Source organism: Balaenoptera ricei, chromosome 5 (genome assembly GCF_028023285.1).
Source record: "Balaenoptera ricei isolate mBalRic1 chromosome 5, mBalRic1.hap2, whole genome shotgun sequence".
Lineage (NCBI taxonomy): Eukaryota > Metazoa > Chordata > Mammalia > Artiodactyla > Balaenopteridae > Balaenoptera > Balaenoptera ricei.
In genome coordinates, this window is record NC_082643.1 from 105,433,063 (window position 1) to 105,454,383 (window position 21,321).

At 44.8% G+C, this 21,321-nt stretch overlaps 1 protein-coding gene across 1 annotated transcript; it reads right to left on the reverse strand.

Annotated features, from left to right (window-relative positions):
* Window positions 1-1,818: 1,818 nt before the first annotated feature.
* LYAR (Ly1 antibody reactive) lies at window positions 1,819-21,308 on the reverse strand. The gene is made up of 9 exons (XM_059924188.1): window positions 21,164-21,308; window positions 15,848-16,022; window positions 14,343-14,457; window positions 10,543-10,650; window positions 10,341-10,424; window positions 6,743-7,142; window positions 5,947-6,033; window positions 2,633-2,718; window positions 1,819-2,135 (listed from the first exon to the last, which is right to left on the reverse strand). The coding sequence occupies exons 2-9, from the start codon at window positions 15,967-15,969 to the stop codon at window positions 2,001-2,003; spliced, it is 1,137 nt and encodes a 378-aa protein (XP_059780171.1). The 5' UTR covers window positions 15,970-16,022; window positions 21,164-21,308; the 3' UTR covers window positions 1,819-2,000.
* Window positions 21,309-21,321: the final 13 nt, after the last annotated feature.

The window sequence follows — 21,321 nt, forward strand, 5'->3', positions numbered from 1 at the left end:
ACCAGGAATGCCAGAAAGGAAGGTGTCCAAAAAAAAATTTTTTTAAGTGTGTCAAAACGCATGCCTGGCAGGTTTGGGGAAACCCAAGTGCCAGACCCATCAGACCAGCATAGGGACAAGCGGAACATGGTAGAATTCAATCTTACACTCAACTTAGACAAAATGAAGCTGTAAAGCCCAAAACAAATGTCATTAGATTGGTTCCAAAGTCCCCAGAGTTCCAGTATCATCTGTGTTTGAGTTCAAGTCAGGCAGGCAATTGCCAAAACCAAAGGGTGGTCTCTGTGCTAAGACCTTGGGAAGGATCTGTAGATTGTGCTTTGCAGCCAGAGCCATGGGACAACTACAGGCATGGCGAGCCGTTCCTGCCACCAACTGCAGTTTCCAAAGAAGGGACCTGCCCATGACACTGACCATCAGAATCGCCACCTGCTGGCCTTGCTTCGTCCTCGCAGAGCTCAAGGGAGCTGAGTGGCTACCTCCTCCAGCCCAATGTTCTGCTAGCATTCTGGAACAGCCTTAAACGCATGACAGTAAAACTGACGGAAAAATAAAAACCAACACAAATCCTGAAATACTGTGGTGCTTGTAGCACCCACAGGGAGTGGTGCTGTAGCCCCACCCCCATCCCCGGAGGATGACGGTGCTTGCTTCAGCTCCCTGGAGACCTGCGACAGGGACATCCTGGACTGGACTCAGGGCTCGGCTTTGTCCCGAACTATGTGTTCTGAGTCAAGCTTCACTTTCCCACTTTTTCCCCCTTGCTTCCAAAACGTCTAAAGCCTCTCGTGGCTCAGAAACTGTTCCTGCTAACAGTAGTCATGGCAACCACTGAATGGGTGTCTCTGGGCTTAGGTATGGTGTTGTGAGCTTTACACAAATTAGTCCCTTCACTCACAAGCCAAGAGGGACCTTTACTGTTCCACTGTCCAGATGAAAAGAGTGAGGTTCAGAGCAGTTACCTATGAAGGGACCAAGCCAGGGCCTGACTCCAGGCCTGATTCTAAAGCCCGGGTCCTCACTGCTCCTGACACAGTGCCACTGAGTCCCACCATGACACAGCAGCACATCCCCAAATCAGAACAGAACACAGTGCAAGTCCGGGAGGAAAGCTGGCTCATCTGGGACTCAGAGGCTCACAGCATATCTCTGTCTGCCCTGTTGCCTCCCTGCTCCTGTTAATCCCCAACCCCCCCATCCTTTTAACACTTGTTCCATGCCCCATTCGTGCTTTCACCTGTAGTAAGAGGTATTAACGATGATAGTTAACACTGGTTAAAGGAGTGATTCTTACCACACACACCAGTTGTGAAGGGACTTGTGGGCAAAACCTACTCAAATATCAAAGAGTGGCCTGGCTCTCCTCCTGCACAATAAACTAAGATTTAGAGGACCAGTTCTGAAAGCATGTCAATCCAACTGGAGCACCGAATAATGGATTCAGTTTCAAACGAGCTGGTTCCCTATACCTGGTCACAGGCCACACCCCAAAATCTAGTCACCGACAAATCTGCCATCTTTGGCCGAAGATGGACTGGGCCAGAGCGGATGGGCCAAACTGTTACAGAGAAACCCCCTCTAAAGAGCAGAACTTCTGGCTGGGCAAGGATTATGACACACAAAAGACTGTTTCGACTGTTCCTGGATGAAATACTACAATTCACATGTACATTTAAACCACGCAAAAAACTAACCCACAAAACCCTCTAATTGAAAATGTGTAGAAGTGATGTAGTTAAAACAACTGCTTCCTAGTCTGACCAAGTTATTTTTTGACCTGTCACATTTAAAATATTTTCACTACCACAAATTTAGAACTTGGGACAAGAATATATTTTATTTTCTCATATAAGTTCTACCAAAAATATATTTTTTTCTTAACTTAAAAATACAGCTTTGGAAAGCAAAATTTGAGTTGTTATAATTCATTACATGTTTTACAAACAGTTGTGAAAGGAAGAGATCAATGGAATGGATTCGATTTTTAAATATAAAAATGTTCATTTTAAAAGCTTGACCTTGTCCTTTAATAACTTCAAGGTGGGGTTCTTGCTGATTTTCTTGTTAAAGATGACCAGGAGTTCCTCTTCAGATTTGTGATGTTCATTTGTCACTGCATAATACTGAGCTAAAACCTTCACAAAGAAAAACAACTGTCAAATGGGTGTATTTGTCCTGAAAATTGACCTACAATGTTCTTCCTCTGACCCGCAATAAGGCCGACAGTGACAAATGAAAGAACCCAGGTGCTGGTTACACAAGGGTGTCCTGCTCGTGACAATTCATGTGGCTGTACACGTGTGAGCACTTGGCTGCATGTTTCAGACACTGATAAAAAGTTACAATGAGAAAAAAACATTGTTCTGCAATAATCAAAAGATAGCAACATATCTAGAGCAGTAATTTTCATATTTAATGTAGGCACTGTTCTGGCTGAGGAAGTGTGGATGGGGTTTGGCTCCATCCCTTCCCCACAAGCCCTGAGGGGCTAAAAGGAGCAACTTGAAAGTCACTGAGACACACACATACACACTACAGTATTTCAGATTTAGAAAAACAGAACAAAACTGTACATTTTAAAATAAAGAACTGATTCTCCCCAGCTTATATATACCTGGTTCATACTTCATACCTTTTTCCTTAGCTTTTTGATTGTTATTTCGTTGTCTGGGGCCTGTTTCAGAACTGCTTTAATAGTTCCCTTCCAGTTGAATTTACCTACAATATAGAGAATTACATGTAAAACACTGTATTTTGTTGTCCTACCAAAAGGGTTAAGAAACCATTTCTGCACCATCTATTTGCTGCTACCCAGGAATGAAGAAGCCCAGAATGGACAGGATGCCACAGTACCGTGCTGCAGACACCTGACCCGTCCAATCACAGTGGCCGAGAAGTGCTGACTACCATCCACAGATCTCATTCTTAGAGTGAGCAGGTTAACTAAGTATCATTAAGTACCACCATCCTATAAATTCCTATAAAAAGATAGGACTTGTATCTAATGAACTTAAGGTTTACTAAGGATCCACTAAGATCAAGGGGCTGTCTAAGCACAGTAAGCAAGGCAAAGATGAGCAAAAGGAGCTGAACCTTGAACCAGAGAGGACAGCCACAAATAATTCCTGTCAGCAGGTTAGGACTCATCTAGGGAACCTCTGCTTCTGGGAAGATGAAGACATGTAGGCTGAAGATACATAATGCTAATGAAAGAATTCAAAGATTTAAATACACAGAAAGACATGCTATGTTCATGGCGTAGAAGACTCAACACAGTAAAGTGATCAATCCTCCCCAGATTGATATACAGGTATAATGCAATTCCTACATAAATCACAGCAAGATTTTTTGCAGATATAGGTAAGATTATTCTAAATCTTCTAATTTTGAAAAAGAATTTTGAAAAGTGAGAGGAATAAGCCTACCCAATTTAAAAACTTTGGATATAACTACTCTAGTCAAGAATGTGTGGTGGGGCTCCCCTGGTGGCGCAGTGGTTGAGAATCTGCCTGACAATGCAGGGGACACGGGTTCGAGCCCTGGTCCAGGAAGATCCCACATGCCGCGGAGCAACTAAGCCCGTGCGCCGTAACTACTGAGCCTGCACTCTAGAGCCCGTGATCCACAACTACTGAGCCCACGTGCCACAACTACTGAAGCCCACGCGCCTAGAGCCCGTGCTCTGCAACAAGAGAAGCCACACAATGAGAAGCCCGCGCACCGCAACGAAGAGTAGCCCCCGCTTGCCGCAACTAGAGAAAGTCCACACACAGCAACGAAGACCCAACACAGCCAAAAATATATAAATAAATAAATATTAAAAAAAAAAAAAAGAATGTGTGGTGGAGGGACGGATACACAAACCAATGAAACAGAACCCAGAACAGAACTACACAAATATGCCCAATGGATATTTGACAAAGGTGCAAAAGCAATTCACTGAGGGAAAAGACAGCCTTTTCAACAAATGGTGTGGACCAACTGGACACTGATGAGCAAAGAAATGAACCTTGAACCAAGTCTCATACCTCATAAAAATTAACTCAAAATTGACCACGGACTTGGGTGTAAAATCTAAAACTGTAAGACATTTTGGAAAAAACAGAAAAAAAGTCTTTGGCATTTAGGGCTGGCAAAGAGAGTTCTTAGATGACATCAAAAGTATCATCTCTTAAAGGAAAAACGGATAAATGAGGCTTCATCAAAATAAAAAACTTTTGCTCTACAAAAAGATACTGTTAAGAGGATAAAAAGACAAGCTACAGACTGAAAAAAACTTGCAAACCACATATCTCACAAAGGACTAGTATTTAGAATATATAAAGACCTCTCAAATCTCAACAGTTAAAAAAAAAAAATCAAACAATCCAATTAGAAAATGGGCAAAGAACAAGAACAGACAATTTAATGAAGAGATAGACAAATGGCAAATAAATACATGAAAAGATATTCAACGTCATTAGGGATATACAAATTAAAACCACTGTGAGCTATTACTACATACCCATTAAAATGGCTAAAATAAAAAATAGTAACACCAAATGTTGGCCAGGGTGTGGGGAAACTGGACCCCTCACACATTGCTGGTGGGAATATTAAATGGTACAGCCACTCTTGAGGAAGCTGGCAGTTTCTTAAAAAACTAAACATGCAACTACCGTACTAGACAGCCACTGCACTCCTGAACATTTATTCCAGAAAACATGACACATGTCCACAGGAAAAACTGTACATGAACTTTATTCATAATAACCCTGAACTGGAAATAACCTAGATGTCTGTCAACAGATGAACGGATAACCAAATTGTGGTACATTCACACCAGACCACTGCTCACAATGAAGAGGAATGGATTATTGAGATGTGCGGCAACCTGGATGAATCTCCTGAGAATAATGCTGAGTGGAAAGAGCCAGTCTCAAAAGGTTACATACTAAATGATGCCATTTATGTCACATTCTGAAACTATAAAATTATAGAAATGGAGAGGTAAATAGAGAGGTAAATGGAGGTAAACGGACAGTGTTGACCTCTGGGGTAAAGGAGGGGGTGGGGAGAGAGGAAAGTGGGTGTGGCTATAAGAGGACAGCAGGAGGGTCCTTGTGGGGATGCGAACGTTTGTCTCTTGACTGTACGAGGTCAACAGCCCAGTGGAGTTTTGTCCTACAGTTGAGTGAGGTATCAGCCTCAGAGGAAATGGGGTAAAGGCTACAGAAGGATCCGTAAGTCTGTATTATTTCTTACAACTGGACGTGAATCTACAATTATATCAAAACTGAAAATTTAACTTAAAAAAAAAAAAAAAAGAAAAGCTTCACATAATCAAAGTTACAAGCTAAGAAATCTAACCCAACTTGGGCAGTTACTGAAGTTCTGTGAATAAAGTCTCGATTCCCATCGGGTCCTCGGGCCTGTCCTTGACTGGCAGGACCCTAGGGAGTGCTCTAGGCCTGAGCAGTGGGAACAGCTCTGCGGAGGGGGCAGCATTTAAGAGGAACCTTGGAGCTGACAACTGCGCACTCTGGCTGAGGGACGGGGTGGCCGTGGGGCTCCGAGCGCAGGGACAGCAGGGACAGACCCAGAGACGGGAGGAGGAACAGCCAAGGCCGGCTGGACCTCAGGGTACTTCTCAGAGAGGATGAGAGGCAGGGACAAGGAAGCAGGGAGAGCGAACAGGGCCTTAGAACCAGGGTTTATTTTAAGCTCCAAAGATAACACATGCTTCCAATCCAGACAGCTTTACATTCTATCCTTAAAGCTGGACAGACCCTGTAAGACCAACTCACACAGCTCTCCCTCATTACTTAGCAGTCACACCCTAGAGAGCGGATTTTGCTTCAAGTTCTTCCACATGCCTCCGGAGGGCATGACCATCAGACGGGCCCAGCTCTCCTCCTCCTCCCCCAGCCTAAAGAGGGCGGAGCTTCCAAATGATGGCAGCCATACCTTTTGCAGGAGCCTCATGGTTTTCCGGTTCTCCGTTCTCAGAATGTCCCGGGAGCTTAATCTTTTTCTTCTTAGAATCTGCTTCAACTAAGTAATTAGAAAGATATAAAAAAATATTTCGCATTTATACTAGCGGCTACCATTTAATGAGAGGCCTACATGGCCAGGCCCCTCACATCCATCATCCTGCTCATTCCCCAAGCACCCCAGACCCATGGGGTTTCTCCTCCAAGGCAGATGACAAAACGGGCAGTTGCGAGGTGATGGCACCTGCCCAGACTAAGCCCAGGACGGCCTGATCCCAAACCTTATGCTCTCTGCCTTATGTGGTTCAAAAGGCAAGGTCTAACAGATTTTAGACATCCCAAACTCACAGCTTAAAAAGTATTTAACAAACCCTGGGGGGCTTCCCTGGTGGCGCAGTGATTAAGAATCCGCCTGCCAAAGCAGGGGACACGGGTTCGAGCCCTGGTCCGGGAAGATCCCACATGCCGCGGAGCAACTAAGCCCGTGCGCCACAACTACTGAGCCTGCGCTCTAGAGCCTGTGAGCCACAACTGCTGAAGCCCGAGCACCTAGAGCCCGTGCTCCGCAACAAGGGAAGCCACCACAATGAGAAGCTCGTGCACCACAACGAAGAGGAGCCCCCGCCTGCCGCAACTAGAGAAAGCCGGCGCGCAGCAACGAAGACCCAACGCAGCCAAAGATGAACAAAAATAAATAAATAAATTTATAAAAAAAACAAAAAACAAAACAAAACAAAAAACAAACCCTGGAGTATAAGCTAGCCACAAACCTTCCGAATGCTTCCGCTTTCTTTTCCCTAGACTGGTTTTTGTCTCCCCTTCCCGCTCCGCGCCTCCGTCCACCGCCCCGTCCTGGGTGCGCTCAGCCTTGCTCCTCTTCCTCTGGCTCTTCTTCCCTGCAGCCTCCTGCTCGGCCTCCTGTCCTGCTTTGCGCTTCTTAGGCTTCTGACTCTTTGAATCCTCTTGGTGGTTTTCTAATTTTTGTTCTTTCTTTTCCTTTTTTCTCTTCTTCTGCCGTTCTTCCTTCCTTTCTCTCTTATTCTTCTTCGTCTCTGCTGGCTCTTCCATGCTGTCATTTGCTTTGGAGGACGCGACCTTGGCGTTGGTCTCTGCACATGGTTTGGCCACTTGCTCCAGCGGCTGCTGATCTTGCCCCTTACTGACTGGTTCCTTATTATTAAGCAAAACCAAGAAACACATAAATACTCATTCCAGACACATATCGTCTCATGTATCTACTGAATAAATTCTTCTAAGGAAATTGTTATTATTTACCATTTTATAACTGTGACCCCCCCCCCCAAAAAAAACAGTTAACATGTAGCAGTAAATATACAAAAATGGAAAAAACTACCCCCAGCCCACATTCCTCTTTGCACTTAACATTTTCATTCCACTGGAAAAGTGAAGAATCCGTATGTCACGTAAAAGCCAGACCTTTAATTCTGGCTCGCTATTTGCCTTTTAGGTAGAAGACGAGCATGTAGGTGTGGCAGAAACCACCAGATTTATGCATCTGCAGACCTGGGTTCAAGTTCCAGCTCTGTTCATTACTAACCAGGTAACTCAGGGCAAGTTATTTATCTGCTCCAAACCTATTTCCTCATCTGTGAAAAGAAAGCTAGTGATATCTACCTGATACAGTTCATGTACGAATAAAATGAGAAAAGCGATGCTCAATAAAGCAGCCAGATGTACGGGAAGAGTTTTGTAAACTACTGAGTACTAGGCAGAGGTGCTGTTATCATCACCAGTGTTTAGATTGATGGTTACCCTTAGCGGACAGTCAGGGACACCTGGACAGAGTATAAAGTGGCGAGTAAGGAGCCATGGAAATGTGAGCTGGAATAAGATAAACTTCCCATTTACTGCACCACCTTATTCAAACCAGCACACAGATTGTTTTTAAAAATGACTTCAGCAAAGCCAGCCCCACTGCCTGCTGTCCTCTGACTATAAATATGCTGCAGTCTCTAGGCCTGCCCTTTCTCAAGAGAGGATGTGGAGCAATTCACTGAACTGCTCGGGGAGCCCTGATGCATCTGGAGGGGCAGGGCCAAGGTCAGTGCTGGCGGCTCTGGGGCTGCTGCAGGTGTGGTGGACAGTCCGAGGCCAGGGCCCACGTTCCATCCCTGTTAGTTACCGGCCAGGTGACTGGCACAAGTCACCGCAGTCCTCCTCCTTTGAGAGGCGAGGTCACAAGGGGGGAATGCTGCTCCCAAGCTGGACCAAATGAAGGCCTGGCTTTCACTGACAGACGAGAACTCTAGTGAGCTCCCGCCTCAGGCAACCCTTAATGCCCAGCCCCCGGCTCAGAGTAGCATTTAAGATATTAATACTAAAGATTAAACTAAATAGTTGGAGTTTTCTCAGCAGCAGTTCAGAGAAGTCAAGTCGTCCATGTACATGCGGGGGAGGCAGGGGATGAGTTCAGAAAGGATCTCAGGAGGAAGAGGGACACCCTGTCCTACAAGCTCCCTCCCAGGGTACAGTGTGTAGCGAGCATGATCACACCAGGGTCTGAGCGCCGCAGCCCCGAGACTGACCCGTTCAGCTAAGTCTCCAGCTGCTGCCTCGCCTCCACTTCCAAACCAATCCCCCAGCTGCTGGGAGAAGGTGGAGAGAGGGAGGGGAGAGAGCGAGGAAAGGAAGGAGGGAGGGAAACACACATTCATCCGCCCAGCAGCCACTCAATAAATGAGTGAACAAATTCACTCCCCATCTACTTCCTACTTCATTCCAGGCTCTCCTCCAACGTGGTCACCTCAGGGACGACTTCACCGACTCTCTCCTGACAGAGCGCCCTCCTTTACTCTCTGCCCCGTCTCCTGCCTCCCATTGCTTCCTGGCCCAAAGCACCATCTGACACCATAGCATCAACCCTTATACTCAGCTGTCTGTCTCCCCCACTAGAATACAGCTCTGGAGGGCAGGACTTGGGCCTGAGGATGGCTGCGTCCACAGTGACCAGGTGCGATGCGCACCAGGGTACAGAGAGTGTTGCAGCTGAGAAGAATATAAAGCCTCCAGCCCAACACCTCCGGGGCCTCTGAACTGTTTGCACCACAATCTCTAGGCACGTGCTGGGACATTTACTGTACAAAGGCAGTGCAATAACAAGCCTCATTTTACAGAGCTCAGAGTTTACCACGAGCTGCTTGCTGGTTATTTTATTTAATTCTTAGTATGTTCACGGCTTTAAAAAGGAAAGTGGAAAACACTTTTTTTTTTGAGCTCTGTAGTTAAACTAAGTAATTTTAAACTTTTGATTCTTAGTTAAAATGTAAATAACCTTTAAAAAGCAGGTGCCACATAAATGCCAATTAAATGATTGGTATTAAGGTTTCAAAGGCCTAGTTTGTATGTTTAGAGACAAACGCTAGATATACTGCCAAGAGAAAGTTTCATTTTTATCCCAATTTGTGGCCAAAACTATTCTCTCTACATAAAAAAGCAAATCAATTGCTGACAAGGTGACTAGAATAAAAGACCAGACAGATGCCACTGTTTTTTTGAAACACTAACAATGTGTCTCCAGATGGGACTTAAGCCCCAAGTAGGAGCTAAGTGCAACTGAATTAATGAGAAAAATGTTTAACAATGTAACCAAGAATGTGCCTACAAGATATCAAAGTAAGACTCTGCATGTATATTCCACATCTGGGGCCTCTCTGATCAAACCATTTTGACTGAAGGTGGTTGACTCATTCACTCCAACGACTTCTCCGTCCAGCAGAAGGAAGGAGACCAGCACTTACCAAGTGCCCCCTACCTGCTGGGCATGAGCTGGGATGCCTGTATACCCTCATTTGCCTTTTGTGACCCCTCACCCCACACCTAAAAGAACACCTAGTCACCCTCTCTGTCCTCACCCCGTTTATTTTTCTTGGTGGCATTATCACACCTGAGATATTTTCTATTTTTTGTTTGGGGCCTGACACACATCAGGTACCCAGTAAGTACTGAGTATAAATACCCACTTTTATTTAAGATAAGGAAACTTAGGCTCAGAGAGGTTAAATAACATGCTCAAGATCAAACGCTTGGCAAACAGCACAGCAGGGATTCAAACCAGATCTGTCAGAAACCCAAAGGTCCCGTTCTTTCTAACACTTCCCGCTGCCTGATTTCTAAGCGGATCAATTCATGTTAACTGGTACCATTATCAAACATTGGGATTAAATACCTTTCTCTGCACAATAAGGAAATCTTCTCTGCAGTGCACTGTTTATTCCTTCCCATTAATGAAGGCACAGAGAGGCTCTCTGAAAAAGAAGGCTGTCCTGACCTCCAAAAATAAGACATTCCCATTTCATTATTACCAATCATTTTTGCCACACTACAAGTCTAGAGTGAGATCTGACTTACATTGCTGGAAGCTTCAGAAAAGATATTCCACACCTGTTCCAGGATGGATTCATTATGAACTTTTAAACTGTTCTTCATCCAATTCTGTATGGAAAAAAAAAAAGAAAAAAACCCACTTATCCCATATTTTGACAGGTATACATAAGCTGTCACCAATAGGCCCATAGCCCTTCCATTCAAGGAAGTCATATCAAATACATACCTGAAATTTCGCCCTTTTCCTGGGAACGTTGTCAAAACCACTAATTTGCCCTAAAAGTTCCCTCACTTTGGGGCCGACACTGGGTCTTTTTATTAATTCATTAATTTTCTACAAAAAAGGAAGATAAAACAAAAACAGTAAATAATTGACCAATGAGTTTCATGAAAGTCAAACTAGAGGGTTCACACTTCACGTACAGATTTTGTATTAATGTCTATGGTTACAAATTCAACATAGTACTGAAAGTCCAGAGCGATTAGGCAAGAAATAAAAAGCATCTACATTGGAAAGGAAGAAGTAAAATAATCTCTGTTCGCAGATAACATAGTCTTATATGGTGCAAACACAAAAGATTCCACAAAAAGAATCTTCAGGACCAATTAACAAGTTCAGCAGTTACAGGATACAAAATCAACACTCAGAAATCAAGTTGCATTTATATACACTAACAGTAAACAAATTGAAAAAGAAATTAAGAAAACAATTCCATTTATAATACCATCAAAAAGAATAAAATACTTAGGAACAAACTTAACCAACCAACCAAGGGGGTGAAAGACATATACTGAAAACTATAAAACACTGCTGAGAGAAATTAAAGATACAAATAAATGGAAAGATATCCCATGTCCATGAATTGAAGACAATATTATTAAGATGTCAGTACTACCCAAAGAGAGCTACAGATTCAAATGCAATCCCTATCAAAAAATGAAAAAGTTCTGGAGATAGATGGTGGTGATGGTTGCACAACATTGTGGATGTACTTAGTTGTATATACTTTAAAATGGTAAACTATATGTCATGTATAATCTATCACAATTTTTAAAAACAAAGAAAAAAATATAAACAAACCAAAAGTGATCAAAAGAATAAGACAAAAATTGATATTCTAGGGACTAGGGAATAAATCTAACAAACAAACATGACATAGCAAGAACAGAGATGAAAAATAAATAAGTGATCTAGAGAAAGGGCTTATGGCAATCACCGTGAAGGCAGAGGAAAAAGGTAATTATTAAAGTTAGGGAGATGGCAATACATAAGAAAGATGGTCACTTATGAACCAACAAATAAAGACAAATAATGCAGCTAAACAAATATAGTGCAGGAAAGGGTCCCTGCATTAGGGAAGAACTGCAGCTACATATAAACAGACCAGAAAAAAACTGACATAGGATACAAAGAGGATAAGGCACCCAGGCAGAAAAACAAATCAAGAAAGCATGAACAAGGAAGAAGTCAGGCTAGCTCAGCACTGGCCAGAGCCGCGTGCGGAACCAGACGAGAAGCGCACCGGAGACCAAGTTTGGAGGAAAACACTGTGATCCATGCCAAATAGGGTATTTCTCCCTGACCCACTATCCACTCTCCGTGTGTAAGCACAGAGACATCTGGAAGGATGCTCGGTGAACATTAACACTGATGGGATTCCAAAATTCAATCTTTAAAAATGGAGAGTTTAAGGATTTAAGGAAAAGAATAAATACTCAAATCCATGTCTGTTGGACAGGTCGCAGCAGGACCCGTGCACTCTCCGAGCAGACCACATTCGGTCTTAGGTGTCTGCTAACAACGCCAGCTAGGGAGCTAGAGAGGGCTCAGATGGGGAGCGGACCGGTGCACCAGGACAGAATCCGGAACAAAGTCCTCAGATCTCTAATACAGTGGCACGGCTGCTGAAGCCTGACAGTTTAGAACAAGGGTGGGCAAACCTTTTTTGAAAAGATTTGAGGCTTTGCAGACCATTCAGTTTCTGTCCTAACTACTCAGTGCAGTCCTTGTAGCACTAAAGCAACCATGGACAATGTGTAAACAAATGGGTATGGCTGGGTGCCAATAAAACTTTACAAAGAGGCGGTGGGCCGGATCTGACCTGTGGGCTGTAGTTTGCTGACCTCTGCTTTAGAGGATTTCATTCAAGATGTGATGTCAACAGACACAGAACTCACACACCAGGCACCTCCAGCGCAGGGGCCTAGGAATGTCATCTGGTGCTCAGGGAGAGCAGACATAGGGCCCCAAAGTGTGGCTGATGGCCGCCAGCCCAAATACCTCAGTTAAGACAAGGGGTCTCACTAGCTTCTCAACCTGCACTGGCAGACTTTGTTAGTCCTTTGTGAACCGATTTTCCCTCCCAGGAGTTTTCTAACTCAGTAAGCTAGTCAATATCAGAAAATTCACATTTAAACTCTGTCATCAAAGAGAGTAACTATTTATTTGATTTCCAGGAAAATACAGAGTTTCCACACAGATGACATTTGTCTTTTCATTCTCCTACCTTCCTTTCTGAATCTTTCCTCCTGCTACTATTCTGTAAATGTGAATAACATACTGGAAGTTATACCTCAGTAAATTACGGATTTCGTTGCTTTTGCCACTTTTATAATGTATGTTTTCATTTTATTTTAGAAGTAGAAAATTCCTCACATTTATGAAAATGTCTCTGTTTTGCCCGACTCTGATGACAGACAACACAGCTTAACATAGTTTGAGTTATAAAAGTTGCATCATCACTAGATGCAGATACAGATTAGAAAGCTTCCGTTCGGTTTCGTAGCCAAGGGAAAGTCAGTGAGAATTAGGAAATATTTTTGCAAGAAATCTGTAAAACGTGTAAAGACAAAATACACTGCCGTTGTACTGAAAGAGAAATAAAGAGCTCTATCCTAAGACGTGATGTTTCGGGGTCTTGCCTGCACGGATGATACATTTATTCTTGGTTTCCTAGGTGTCCCAAGAAAGTAGAAGATGTCAGATGAAGCTTCTTTTTTTTTTTTTTTTTTTTTAAATATTTATTTATTTATTTATTTATTTATTTATTTTTGTCTGTGTTGGGTCTTCGTTTCTGTGCGAGGGCTTTGTCCAGTTGCGGCAAGCGGGGGCCACTCTTCATCGCGGTGCGCGGGCCTCTCACTATTGTGGCCTCTCTTGTTGCAGAGCACAGGCTCCAGACGCGCAGGCTCAGTAGCCGTGGCTCACGGGCCCAGATGCTCTGCGGCATGTGGGATCTTCCCAGACCAGGGCTCGAACCCATGTCCCCTGCATTGGCAGGCAGATTCTCAACCACTGCGCCACCAGGGAAGCCCAAAATTATTTATTTATTTATTTTTGACTGTATGGGGCTTCGTTTCTGTGAGGGCTTTCTCTAGTTGCGGAGAGCGGGGGCCCCTCTTCATCGCGGTGCGCGGGCCTCTCACTATTGCGGCCTCTTTTGTTGCGGAGCACAGGCTCAAGACGCGCAGGCTCAGTAGTTGTGGCTCATGGGCCTAGTTGCGCCGCAGCATGTGGGATCTTCCCAGATCAGGGCTCGAACCTGTGTTCCCTGCATTAGCAGGCAGATTCTCAACCACTGTGCCACCAGGGAAGCCCCAGATGAAGCTTCTTGATGAATTAGAAAGATCTTACACGGCTTCCCTGGTGGCGCAGTGGTTAAGAATCCGCCTGCCACGGCAGGGGACACGGGTTCGAGCCCTGGTCCGGGAAGATCCCACATGCCGCAGAGCAACTAAGCCCATGCGCCACAACTACTGAGTCCGCACGCCTAGAGCCCATGCTCTGCAACAAGAGAAGCCACCGCAATGAGAAGCCTGCACACCGCAATGAAGAGTAGCCCCCACTCTCCGCAACTAGAGAAAGCCCGCGTGCAGCGACAAAGACCCAATGCAGCCAAAAATAAATAAAAATAAAAATAAATTAAAAAACAGAACAGTTGAAGTCGTAAAAAAAAAAAAAGAGAAATAGTCCAAGTAAAATACTAATAAAAAAAAAAAAAAAAAAAAAAAAAAGAAAGACCTTACCTGAATCCATGCCTGCTGTTTAACATCACCTTTGTGGGTTTTACCTTCATACCCTTTGCCACCATACTTCTGATCTTCGCTTATGCATTTCACATGGTTTTTATAGTCATCACCCCTTAAAGTGAGAAAGTTCCACCATTAGATTGATTCTCAAATTGGAGTCTCTGTCTAAAGCTAGCACGCTGCCCCAGCCTTCTGCCAGCCACACTTACATTCACATCTGTGTTCTGCACGGCCACCCCACCTCTTTCATTTACTATGCTGGTAACCTCCTGGTCACATCACATTTTCCTTCTTCCCAACTGTTCAAAACCCACCACCAAACTTTCCACCCATTTTTATATACAAATGTCTTAAAATCAAATTGATAGGCAGCATTTTTTTTTTTAGTCATATGTGAATATATACTAAATAAAAAAGAAAAGAATTCTCTGCAACAGGGTGGCTTTATCTTAATTACAAAACCTGTAGGACTTCCTGGTAATATAGTAGGCAATCAATAATCAGTTGTAGACTAAGTTAAAAGGTGGTGTAAAATGGTGGTATCAGGTCACAAAAAAGATCTCAGAGCCTTGGAAAAAAAGGAAACTCGATTCTGTCTCAAACGATCTTTCTGAAGCTCTATGGGGTCCTCAGGGAAACGTTGGGACAAGGTTGAGGGCAAAGTCCCCTAAGGAGAAACCACCCAATTTTCACCTGTTCTATATATCCTTCCTCCTAGGATTAGGTATGAACGAAGACTTTAGCAGTTTCCAAACTTTTTTTTTTTTCTTGTTTTAAATATCACTGCTTTAGAAAGAAATTAAAAGGGACTGTCAGCAAATATCCCCCAAATGCCATAGAGGCCATTAGGGCAGATGCACCAAAAATGACCTTTTTACCTGAACCCTCTGAAGCTGAAGGGAATCAGTACGAGGCTGAGGTTGGCCAACTGCAAATGACCCTCCCGAAGAAACAGTGGACGAGCAAGATCCATCCTGCCCCCTCCCCTCAGTCCTCCCCTTTCCAGAGACCCCCCTCAGTGGAAGCACCTGACACACGGGGGGCCAGGAGCTTCACTGCCACCATCTCCGCTGATTTTCTAGGGAGGGCTGAGCCTCTTCTCCCAGATAGCTCCTCCACTGTGAATTAATAAATTCATTTCCCGGTCTATAAATCCATTTCTTCACTGTGATCAGCACACCACACCCCTGAAACCCTACTCTATGTGGTCACCTCCCTGGGTCTGGTAACGGTGCCAAGGACACAACAGCAAGTGTCACCGACTGATCAGATTATGACCGAACCCATAATTCCCTTTCCCTGAGTCTTCTCTTTAAATCACCCTTAAAAGGCAAACGGTCTTGTAAGGCACTTTTAATTTTTGTTCTTAATTTCTTTCCTCAAATTTACCTCTTGCTTATTCTTTTTTTTTTTTTTTTTTTTTTTACTGCTTTGTGGGACCAGGGGTTCCATAACTGGTCTGGACCTTTACTATGGATCTACCTGAATTCTGTGGAACTTACCAGAAGTCTTTACCGCAGTCAATGCAGGAAAGACATTCACAGTTTCTGCAAAGAGCCACATGCTTTTCTACTTGTACTTTCTTCACTGATTCACCACATGCATTGCATGTAAAAAATACCATTTTTAGCTAAATGATTAAATATTTTTTATCCAAGACAGGTTTTAAGTCTTATCCTAAAAAAAAATCAAAAAGGAAAAAAAGATAATTATCATTGTAGTCTGAAACTTCTTTTCCAAGTACATGATTCAGACAGCTAGCTTTTCACATGAAAACAACAACACAACAGAATCAAAGTTGATTAGCAATCTACATAGACCTCTACCACCACATAAGTAAACTTATAATCAACAATAATAATATGGCTAACATTTGTTGAGTGCTTACCATGTGCTGGGCTCTATTCTAAGAGCTTTACGCTAATGAACTTATTTAATCCTCACAGCAACCCTATGAGGTAAGGACTATTACTGTTCACAATTTACATGAGGTATTGGGACTCAGAGAGATTAAGTAATTTGCCCAAGGTCACACAGTAGCAGAACCAGGATTTAAGCTTCGCAGGCTGTCTCTAGAGATGAAGAGTTTTGGGGGCGTTAAATGAAATATCCTACCTTTCCCAATAACTTAAAGTGCATGCACGAGTTCTCTTTCTCTCTAATGCCTCTAGGTATGCGCTGCAAATTATTTCAAGTCCCCAAATAAAATACGAACACAGCAAAAGGGGAACTGAGAAAGGTTTAGAAAGTGGAGAAGAGGCCTAAAAATAATTTCTGTAAGCACAGAAAGCACTCATATAGGCACAACTATGTACCCACCAGATGTTAAAAATGAGGATGTGCCTCAGTTTTAATGGACAGGAGTAGGTGTGGCTCCCTGTCAGATCAATAAGAAAGAAATGGGACCATATTCAGGCGTCCCAATGCTGGGTGCCGCATTACTGGAGGGTGTTCCCAAACCCAGGTGTCCCGAGCACTGCCCCATGATTAAGTGGGCCCACACCTACACATAACTACCATTTTAAAAGTTCACGGAGATGCTATTGTGCTCAAGAAAACACGAATTCACCTAAAAGTGTGACAGAAGTCATAGTAACTTTCCAGGGTTATATAATTTTTTATCACTAGATTCTAAGAGTATTGTCATTTTACATTATAAATAAGTTTCACAGCAAAAATACTGAGAACAATTGTTTAACCCAGCACTTTCTTCCTCATGGTGAAGGTAAGGATCAAGTAAAATGATACAATTTGTTTCAGGATAAGACTTCATTTGAGAATCCTTCAGCACAAATGAGTGACTCCTGGGTCGTGGAAAATTCTCATGCATGAAGTCACTGTCTCTCCTCCACTCCCACGTTCTGAGTCACTGCTGGAGAGGACATACCTAAGCAAGGATCAGGGCTATTCCCATCCATTCAACCCTGAATGGAAATGTACATCCTGGCTGCAACTCCAGGGTTTACAGAGGCCCAGCTGGTCTCTCTTGGGGGTCTCTTGCCCCGCGGAGCACTGTCCGATGTCAGTTTGCCTGATGTGCTACACACAAAACGCGGGTCCCTGACCCCAGGACCCCTTCCTCAGCTCACCATCAGGGTTACATGTGGTCAGCTACAGCCTAGCAGAGAATCCAGAGGAAAACAAACCTGACTGTTCTGGGATGCGCACCAACCAAGACCATCTTCTCATCTGATTATGGTAAAGACATGTGAAACAGTCACAAGTCCTGGGGGGCTGGCATCACTTGGACTATGACCCATTCCCCCGAAGCCAGCATTCTGCACCCAGCAGAAGGATGACGGATTACTGGCAGGCAACGGAGCAGTCACCCTGCCTCACGAGGAGAGAACAAGGCCAGAACAAAAGCCAACACCACACTGACAAATAAATAGTCTCTAGCGGCACTCTGGTCTAAGAATGAGAGTAAACCATTAATTAATCACCAAGAAACGGACTGTCATCGTACACACAAGGTAGAAGCAGCTGCGATGAGCCAAATTATCTGCTGGAAAATTTAAAAGTACTTTCATAATGAGATTCAACAATGAAAAAAATACCCCCTCAAACTGAAGCTCTGGACTGGAGCTTTCCAACCTTCATTTTTGAGGTCTATTCTGTATCTTAATCAAGGGGGAGAGGGGAGGGGAGGAGGCTCAGGCAGGCTTTGAGATCCAGCTGGGAGGTGCCGACTGCAGTGGAAGGTCAGGAATTAAAGGCCTGAAGGAGGACCGCCGGAGACAAAATTTATCAGCTCAAAGAAGCCAGTGATGTTGACAAAAAAGATGCTCGGAGTATCTGTGTAAAACATGTTTTACCTCTGGGGATTAACCATACACAGTGTAAACATCAATTTAGGAGAGGATCAGAATTTGGTCACATGTCCATCGGAAAAATACCCCTCCAAACGTTTTCATTTGGTCTTCTGTGGCATATGTTCACATTTAGAAATTTGTTGCGATTCTTTAAAAGGTAGAATGCGGGGCTTCCCTGGTGGCGCAGTGGTTGAGAATCTGCCTGCCAATGCAGGGGACACGGGTTCGAGCCCTGGTCTGGGAAGATCCCACATGCCGCGGAGCAACTAGGCCCGTGAGCCACAACTACTGAGCCTGCGCGACTGGAGCCTGTGCTCCGCAACAAGAGAGGCCGCGAAAGTGAGAGGCCCGCGCACCGCCATGAAGAGTGGCCCCCGCTTGCCACAACTAGAGAAAGCCCTCGCACAGAAACGAAGACCCAACACAGCCAAAAATAAATAAATAAATAAATAAAAATTAAAAAAAAAAAAAAAGGTAGAATGCGTAGCTTGCACAGAAAGCCAGAACTCAGTCTCACAGTGCCTCTGGATTTTTAGAGCCATCACTGCATTTTTATAGTTGATGAGCAATGGGGGCAGTGTGGCCACCTGCTTGCTAAGGAGATAAGGTCTGTAAGGAGCTTACCCCTTTCTTTTATGCAGTAAACACTTGCCTGTGTGCCTGTGTGGGGAGAGGAGGGAGGGGCTGCAAAACAGCAAGCTCAAAACCACCCTAACTGCACAGCCTGCCTGGCAAGTCTGAGTGCAGGGCTGACAATTTCGGAAGTGCAAACGCTACAAACTTACAAAAAGACACCCTGTGAAAATTCAGCTCCTCTAATTGAAGATAGCACTGCACTTCCTGAAACAAAAGACTCAACTCATTCAAACTTCACAAGACTAAATAAATGTGGAAGAAATTTAAATAATTCAACTTTCAAATGATGTTTTTGGTAAATTTGTCACATTTGTAGCTCAGAGGTGAGAAAGGCTAAAAACATGCTGCATTAAGACTTTCAGGACACCTGTCTACTGGGTTCAGGTGCCATATATGTCATGACCGTCCATTTAAAGGAAACCTAAGTCTTTAGCCTAAAGCCAGGCCACACTGGGCAAGGGGACCACCCTTGTCACAGCAGAGTATGATGGGTATTGGACAGTAGCGCTGAGTTGATGGGCAACAGACAGCATCAGTACGGGGCCGGGAACTTGTGAAGCAACCCAGGCACCTCAGTCTCCTCTTAGCAAGACGGTGGCCGAGTTCTGTTGACCTGGGCCTGGAGTCAGGGCCAGAGGATCTGAGCTGGAGCCCGCATCTGCCAAGTGAAAACTAAATGACCTTGAGGTACCTAAACTTCGCAGATTCTGTTTATCTGTTAAATGGGTCTATTATCTATAGTAGAGCACTGTGTGGAAAGTTAAATAACCAGATGTCAATGATGGATCCTTACCCAATGGTATAATTTCTTGTGATCTATTAATCTGCACATCAATGACATGGCTCCCAGTCCCCTCCAAACACATGCTTCTTTAAATGTAACCCTCAGTCTACCCATCCATCTTCATAAACTCTCTCTAGTCTCCTATAGCTCCCCACCCCATGGGTGTCCACGCTACTACCCTGTTCCCTGATGACATGAACTCAGGTTTGTTCTGGGATTGTATTTGGAATGATTTTTTACCTTCTTCCCTACACATTTTTGTATTGTTTATTAAAAAAAAAAAAAAACTATTCTTAAAACATTCCTTCGCATACACACACAGACCCAAACCCCACTGCCACCATCACACACCGAAACAGCCCACCTGAGTGGCCAAGCTGTCAACAGCTCCCAGTGAGCACTGCGACCTTGAGCACTCAACCCTCAGAACTTAAATTCTCCCATCTGTGAAACAATGCATCAGGTCAACTAGGCCAGTCCTGAGCCCCCTGGGGGGTGGCAGGGAGAAGGGAGAATTCCAAGAAACGAAGGGTATGGTGAAAAGGAAGGACAGACAAGTACAAACTGTCCACCATCACACCTAAACCTCTGAATGTGGGGTGATGAGGGTCTGGATGTGCACTCAGGGAGGACCTCTCCCTTGCTCTGCAAAAACTCTAGGAGGCAGTTACACCCATCTCCACTGGACAGATGAGCCAGCTGAGGCTGGGAGAAGCTGAGCCGTGTCTCTCTGCCTCCCAGTTGCAGTCTCACACCCTCCCCACACACTACATCACCAGCACGGGTTTAAACACTGGTGTAATAACTATCTGTGCAAGCCTATCTGTTAGGCACTATGCTAGGCACTGGTGGGGAAGGCTGGGGGAGCTCTTTGAGTAAGTCCCAGATGGGCCCTCTGCAGGAAAGGCAGCCTTGCACTCACTCACACCCCACCTCATGCCCCTGATCTCTCCTCAGAGGCAGGAGTTGCAGAAGATCCTGACATTTATTGAGCATCTACTATGTGCCAAGCCCTATCATAGGCGGTTAACACGTTTGGGCTCATGTAATCCTCACAAGAATCCTCTGAGTTAGATTCTATATTATTCCCTTTTGACAGACCAGGCACGAAGTGGTTCAGTAACCTGCAGCAGGTCACACATCCAGTTAGTGGCAAACCTGTTTTCACACGCAGCTATTCTGGCCCTAAGTCCCGGGCTCTCAAACACTATGCCCTAAGGCCTCCTCCTTTGGGACCCAGCTCCCCAAGACTCAGAGAAGGCAAGCGCCTCATCCCCAACATGCCGCAAGCCTTGCAGCCCAGTCCAGCGGTGACCAACCATCCTGGATGCAACCCCCTCTGTGGGTTCCCGGCACGAGGACCTTTCCATTTTAAAACCGGGAGGAATTGGTCATCCCAAATCCGGGACTCCTTCCACTTCCCCAGAGTACGAATGGGACCTGAATGCATTTCCTCCTTCCATGCGTATAAGCCAAAGGAGAGACTCTCTAACGGTGGAAATGCAGGCATCGGCCACAGCGCGTCCCCCTCCCCACTCTCTGAGCCCCAGCCTCCTAGGTCGGACCTCTGGGCCACCGCCCCTCACCTCTCAGCCAGCGCCCGCCAACGGTTTCAACCGGCCGCGAGGAGCACGTGGAATCGCCACCGCCCGCCCAGCAGAGCCGCCACCTCCCTCCAGAGCTTCCCACAGCAAAACTCGCTTCTGCGCCTCCCCGCGCGCCTGCGCGCCGCGGCCACACCTCC

Excerpts from the sequence above, each read along its gene's own strand:
- LYAR (XM_059924188.1), bottom strand. The coding sequence starts at position 15,969 with ATGGTATTTTTTACATGCAATGCATGTGGTGAATCAGTGAAGAAAGTA. Across the intron at positions 7,143-10,340 it reads TTTCTGAAGCTTCCAGCAAT|GAACCAGTCAGTAAGGGGCA; the intron begins GTAAGTCAGATC and ends CTTAATAATAAG. Across the intron at positions 6,034-6,742 it reads AAAGCGGAAGCATTCGGAAG|TTGAAGCAGATTCTAAGAAG; the intron begins GTTTGTGGCTAG and ends CTAATTACTTAG.